At 53.0% G+C, this 6328-nt stretch overlaps 1 protein-coding gene across 1 annotated transcript in view; it reads right to left on the bottom strand.

Moving 5' to 3' along the window:
• Positions 1 to 5: 5 nt before the first annotated feature.
• Positions 6 to 6328, bottom strand: part of RHCG (Rh family C glycoprotein) — a gene marked incomplete at its 3' end in the record, with an annotated part of 9163 nt that continues 2840 nt past the window's right edge. The window contains exons 2-9 of the mRNA XM_009276563.2: positions 4506 to 4692; positions 3878 to 4028; positions 2971 to 3118; positions 2409 to 2575; positions 1604 to 1741; positions 1111 to 1247; positions 442 to 566; positions 6 to 73 (exon numbers count right to left, since the gene is read on the bottom strand). Of these exons, the coding sequence (XP_009274838.2) occupies positions 6 to 73; positions 442 to 566; positions 1111 to 1247; positions 1604 to 1741; positions 2409 to 2575; positions 2971 to 3118; positions 3878 to 4028; positions 4506 to 4692 (1121 nt within the window). The remainder of the gene's footprint in view (positions 74 to 441; positions 567 to 1110; positions 1248 to 1603; positions 1742 to 2408; positions 2576 to 2970; positions 3119 to 3877; positions 4029 to 4505; positions 4693 to 6328) is intronic.

Below are 6328 nucleotides of genomic sequence, written 5' to 3'. Positions count from 1 at the left end.
TTCCCAGTAAATGTCGTCCTCAAAGCAGTTCTCGGCGGCGGCGTCGCCCCAACGGGCAGCTTCAGGATGGCCCCTGGAAGCAGCCGGGCAGGGCAGTGGGCAGGGGGCCATAACGCAGGCAGGGTGCGGATGGCCGGAGTCCACCCGTCCCGGCAGCAAAGGGGGCAAACGCAGCCCTGGGATGGTGCTTGGTGCCAATCCCCCCTTTTCTCCAAACCCATTTGAGCTTGCTCCCCCCTTGGCTGCCTGGTTTCCCCTGCTCCTGTGGGCTTTGGGGTGGTCCCGCTGCAGGGCGTCCAAATGTGAGCAAGCCAGGGGCTGCAACCCTTGCAACGCAAGCAGGAAGGACGCATCCAGCCACAGGCAGGAGTACGTGGACACCTCCATTTCAGCCACAGGCTGGACTCAACCCACCCCTCTCCGTGCTCCCCTCCTGCTTACCCACAAGGGCCCCACCGGCGAAAGCCATCAGCAGAGACACCACAATGCCGGCCGCCTGGAACCCTCCTTGGACACTGGGTGTCCGTGTCTGGTACGTGCCAGTGAAGTCAAACGCCTTGATAAACCTGCCAAGGGCAGAAATGGTGAGGATTGCTCCTGGCAGGAGATCCTCCCTGGCTCTGGAGAAGCTCTGTTGCCCTGCTCCCTCAGGGACTCCTCACTATCCCCATCCCTCTTCTGCAATGGACCAGGAGAGTGTTGCAATGACACAAAACGCTGCTCACTTCTTTCTCCTCTGGTCCCTGGCAAAGCTTTACCTAGGAGGAGCCCAAAATATAAACATTTCTTTTGTATTTCAGACCTTCAGCCTTACCTAACCCCCCAAAACAATGCAGGGATGGAGGGAGGAGCACTTCCCCGTCCACTGTGCCCCGGAATAATGCCAAGGAGCGGGGTTATGGCTCACTTTTTGAGGCCACCAGAAGTCAGCTGCAAGAGATGAGTCTCTTACACTTCAGTAAGCCCGACACAGTCAGTGCACCCCATGTTTTTGAGGGGCAAAGGGGCAACTCTGGGCAATTAACGAGGGCTGTTAATTGCTCCTTGCTCCCAGCCCAAGGAGCCCCAGGTAAAATCTATTCTCAGGGAAGATTTTTCAAGCTGTCTTACCCTTCCTTTCCATATACATCCTCCGTGGCTGCAGCTGCAGTGATGGCCCCCACAATGCCCCCAATAAGGCCTGGCATGGCGTGGAGGTTGTGGATGCCACATGTGTCCTGGATGTGCAACCTGGACTCCAAAAAAGGCTGAGGGGAGGGGAGGTAGAGAGAGATCAGGGACGTGAGCACAGCCCTGGAAAGGATTAGTTCCTTCCATGGAGAACCGGGATAAGCAGAGAAGAAAGAGTGATACTGTGTCCCATTTAAGAGCTAAGGGCCTGTAGACAAAGCTGTGAGCCAAGCTCAAGATAAAATAACAACGTCTCCTCCAAACACTCTCCTGTTGGGAGACTGAACCTTCCTGAACGTTTTGGGGCAGTAAACGGAGTCAGAAGTGCATCTACGTGAGGGATGGTGGAAAGCAGGAACCCTCAAAGGGAAGTGAATCCATTCCTGGTCTCCTTAGCAGGACCAGGGCTGCAGACCCCTAAAGCAGCACTCACCGTGAGGTAGACATACCCCACTGTGGACACGATGCCACAGATGAACCCGACAATGAGGGAGCCATACGGAGTCAGCATCATCTCCGCGCTGGTGCCCACGGCCACGCCACCTGCCAGCGTTGCGTTCTGGATGTGGACCTGCAGAAGTAACCGCCCTGTCTTGGCATCTCGGGGAGATTGCAATTGCTCAGGGATGGTGCAAATGGTAAAGCGAGAGAATCAGCTCTGAAAATGCTTCCAGAGGAAATATCAGGGCCCATTTTCCTGCTTGTTGGTGAAAAACAAGAGGAGAAGAACAGGCAGCCTCTGTCTGTAGCACAGGCACACATAGACTCCCACTCCCTGTACCACACACATTCTTTGCATCCACAAATCTGGGTGGGGAGTTGTGATGAGATGGAAATTGTCTCACCCATGTGTCACGCAAGCTCTGCTGTCACAGAGACATGTCACCCACACACATAACACGTACAAGTCAGCCCCCCGATTGCTCACGAGCTGCCACGCAGGCCCTGCTCGGCTTGCTGGAGAGCGTTGCCAAACACGGCTCTGCAACATGCCCATCAGTAGCTCTCTGGGCAGAGCAAGTCCAGTCCCCGCTGTGACTTAGGTCCACCACGTCCATCACCCTGCACCTCAAGCACTGCAGGACTCACTTTCCACCTGCTTATTCAATAAAGCCTCTGGGTTTCTGCCTGGATGCTGGTTGCACCATCATGCCCTGAAACCCAATTGTTTCCTGGACCCTCAGTCAACCTCATTATAAGCCCCCTGGGCAGCGCAGGGCTCTCTGCTCCCAGCTTACCATGTCAAGCTTGCCTTTCTTCTGCAGCATGCTGGAGAAGGCCACTGTGGTGAGGACACAAGCAGCCAGCGAGCAGTACGTGTTAATGGCAGCCCGGTGCTGGGCATCCCCATGCTCAGAAATTGCCGAGTTAAAACTGGGCCAGTACATCCATAGATACAGGGTACCTGGTGGGATGGGGAGGAGGGGATGAAGAAGAGAAAGGGAAAAGAGAGAATACAGGGGTTGAAAAAACCTCTAAACAAGATCTTTCTGCAGAGGGGGAAGTTAAATCCCGTAGTCCTGCTGCCCCAGAGCTGCACCCCCCGTAATGGGACCAGTGTCAGGAGGGGCTGGCAGAGAGGGGGAACCAAAACGCGTCCTTGTCTTCCCAGGCACCATCTCAGCCCAGCCATTGATGAAGGGAGCTGAGTAACTCTGAGAGGTGGAAGACTGGGATACAGAGCTTCTCGGCCCCAGATCCTGGTTTCAGTTTGGTTCTCCCAGAGACACAGGAGGGACCAGCCCTCTGCAGCTGAGCGGTCCGCATTTACCAGTGCCCCTGAGGCAGGAGCTGACTCACCGATCATAGCGAAGAGGTCGGAGTGGTACACGGAACCCTGCTTGTCCTTACTCTGTTCCAGGTTGGGTCTGTACAGGATGCGTGTCACTGTGAGGCCAAAGTAGGCTCCGAAGGTGTGAATGGTCATGGAGCCACCCGCATCCTTAACCTGCAGCCATGGGAAAACAGAGGTTCGCTTCTGCAGTCACCACTTGTTTTGGAGCTGAGGTCTGGTTTGCATCATGCCCCGCTTGTCTGCCCACCCGTCCATCCAGCCTGCACTCAGTCATGTGAAAAGGGGGACAAAAATGCTCTGGTCCTGCTATCTATCCTGCTCACTTGGTCCCGTGCGTGGCCACGGCATTCCTCTTAGCTTCCCCTTGGAAGGCATGGAAGCAGAGGGGAGTTTCCTAATGGCAAGCAGGTTACAGCGATAGCCAGGTTGGCTCCCATGTGCACTCAGGTCTTCTGGGAGCTTATTTGCTTCCCAGCCCTCCAAGCCCTCTCTCGGAGGGCAGGAACCCTGCCTCTGTCAGCAGACATCTGCTGACGTCCTCTTTGTCGCTCGATTTCCTTCTACAGCGCCCATATTTCAGCAGGGAAAACCGATGAAAGGGAAATCTCAGGCATGAAGAGAATGACTGGCCCTTTGTGCTAAGACCCCCTGTCTGCCTCAGGAGCTGCAGTGAAGGGACCCAGTGCTCTTGAATTGCCAGGCTTGTGTGTAAAACTCCGGGGGATCTCCCTTCTCAGGGAAGTACCCCTCACTGAACCCCTCTTTTCTATTATGTCTGCTTTTTCTGCCTGAATTCTTGCATTTCAAATCTTACGAAGGCAGTGGCTTGGTGGAGCCATAGCAGAAGGAGACAATTTGCAGAGACGCAGAGAGGAAGGAGCAGAACTAAGCGGGTGCTGCCTAAAGCCTTACATGAAGCAGGTTGAGGAGGATGTACTCGTTCACTGCGAAGAGCGTGACTTGAAACAGTGTCATGACGAGGAGCTGTATGGGGCTGGTTTTGCCCAGGATGGCCCCAAAGGCAATGCACACAGAGCCCACACAGAAATCAGCATTGATCAGGCTGGAAAAGGGGAAGGAAAACTGTGGTTTAATGAGGAAATTCTCTTCTGTAACTCACCCTCACCCACCCCCAGCTCCAGAGATCCCACCTGAAGACAAATAGGTGATTAGGAACCAGCCTTGGATTTCCCACTGACCTTCCTCCCATTCTGACATACTGTCCAGGAAAGGTGCTTTCCCCCAAGTTACTTAAATAATGTGGATTATGTATGTTCTCAGCACTGGATTCCATGGTACTTGGCTTGGGACTAAGGGGTGATGCTCGTCTCACATTTCCCTTTGAGCAGTACCACCATAATGACAAGTACCTTTGGACTCAAAGGTGGAAAGTGAGTGGAGGTACGTGGAGGGAAGACAACATTTGAGAGGCTTGTTTGCATGTAACAGAGGGACAGGTGCTGCCAGCTGCTTGGCTCCTGTCCCAGCTCTTCCACCGGCCAGTCAAGAGGTGGCATCCCAGAGCCCATCTCCTCCTTACTTCTCCACTCCAACGAGGATCTTCCCGCTCTTGAAAGAGTGGAACCAGCCTTGCATCAGGAGAGCCCACTGGATCCCAAAGGCAGCAAGGAGGAAATTGAAACCCACGGCTCCGAATCCATAACGCTTGAGGAATGTCATGAGGAAGCCAAAGCCCACAAAGATCATCACGTGGACGTCCTGGAAAGCTGTGCAGAGGGAAGGGACCGTCAGCTCTGCGGCGAAGGCAGGGCTGCGAGTGCCATTTGAAGTCGGCAGTGAAAGGAAACCACATCAGTGGCAATAGGGGGGAAATTCAAGAGAAAATGTGTGTTTGTCCCATGTCCCCACATTTCTAAGTCTGAAAATGGCTCAGCTTTTGGAAACTGGCTTTTGGTTAAAAGGCTTGGTCTTGAAAGTAAAAAATGTTTCTTAAAAGCTGTGTGCAAGAGAAGACTGGAGACTAATGGAGTGTACAAAGGAAAACATTTTTCTATTCAGATTGGTTTTTCCCCTTTTGTAAAAAACTCAGAAAATGTCATGTAAAATGAACAGTGAAGTTTTGTTAAAAACACATGAATGGTCATTTTGGGTAGGTCCATCCAATGCAGGGTCCTGGTGATGGCTCAGAGCAAGAAGAGTACGAGAACAAAGGAAGTTTACAAATACATTTTTAAATGCCACTGAATCAGTGGCAAAATACCCTTGAGACCAGGATCCCACCTTGTGAGATTTTAAGTGCTTAAACCAGAGAGACCCAGTTCTTCCCACAAATGCTCAGACCTGCTAACTCGAGCCCCTCAGATGCCCTTCCCCGGGGGAAACCAAACCTGCATGAGCCTCTTGAAAGAACTTCTCGGTGCAGTAAACCTGCTGTACTTTTTAATGCTGCACATTTCTATCAGATAAGCATCGCTTTGCAATTAAGTGAGCTGAAACGCTGCATACTTACAAACAGAACCATGCAAACCCTCACACTGGAGGCCACTCTGCCCATGAAAAGAGCAGGAGATCCAAGGCTGGGTTCCCCCTCCGGGAGTCTCCCACCAGCAAACCCACGCTGTAGAACAGGTAAACACAGCATAGACAGAGCTACGCCGGCAAGTTCTGCATTATGCGGCGCACAAACCCTTATAGCCACTATAACCAGCAATGTCTGTGCACCTCAGAGAAGGCATAAGCTCAGGGCAAAGGAAATTCAGTGATTGAGAATCTGCTCTACCCTGAACCTGTGCTGAACTCCAGCAGCCTCAGATCTGCTCCCGCAGGGACAGTGGGGTTGTATCTGCTGCTTCCACTAAGGGCTGGGTGAGGATTTGGGTGAGGTGTAGCTCTGCAGAAGCCTTGGCTTTTGTCCTTTGGTGCTTTACAAGATCTTGCGACTTGTGCCCACAAGTGAGCCGGCAGTGTGCCCAGGCGGCCAAGAAGGCCAATGGCATCCTGGCCTGTATCAGAAATAGTGTGGCCAGCAGGAGCAGGGAAGTGATCGTGCCCCTGTACTCGGCCCTGGTGAGGCCGCACCTCGAATACTGTGTTCAGTTTTGGGCCCCTCACTACAAGAAGGACATTGAGGTGCTGGAGCGTGTCCAGAGAAGGGCAACGAGGCTGGTGAGGGGTCTGGAGAACAAGTCTTATGAGGAGCGGCTGAGGGAACTCGGGTTGTTCAGCCTGGAGAAAAGGAGGCTGAGGGGAGACCTCATCGCTCTCTACAACTACCTGAAAGGAGGTTGTAGCGAGGTGGGGATCAGTCTCTTCTCCCAAGTAACAAGCAATAGGACGAGAGGAAATGGCCTCAAGTTGCGGCAGGGGAGGTTTAGATTAGATGTGAGGAAAAATGTCTTTACT

The sequence above is a fragment of the Aptenodytes forsteri genome, unplaced genomic scaffold (genome assembly GCF_000699145.1).
Source record: "Aptenodytes forsteri isolate BGI_AS27 unplaced genomic scaffold, ASM69914v1 Scaffold1, whole genome shotgun sequence".
NCBI classification, from domain to species: Eukaryota; Metazoa; Chordata; class Aves; order Sphenisciformes; family Spheniscidae; genus Aptenodytes; species Aptenodytes forsteri.
This window is presented reverse-complemented; position numbering and strand designations above follow the sequence as displayed.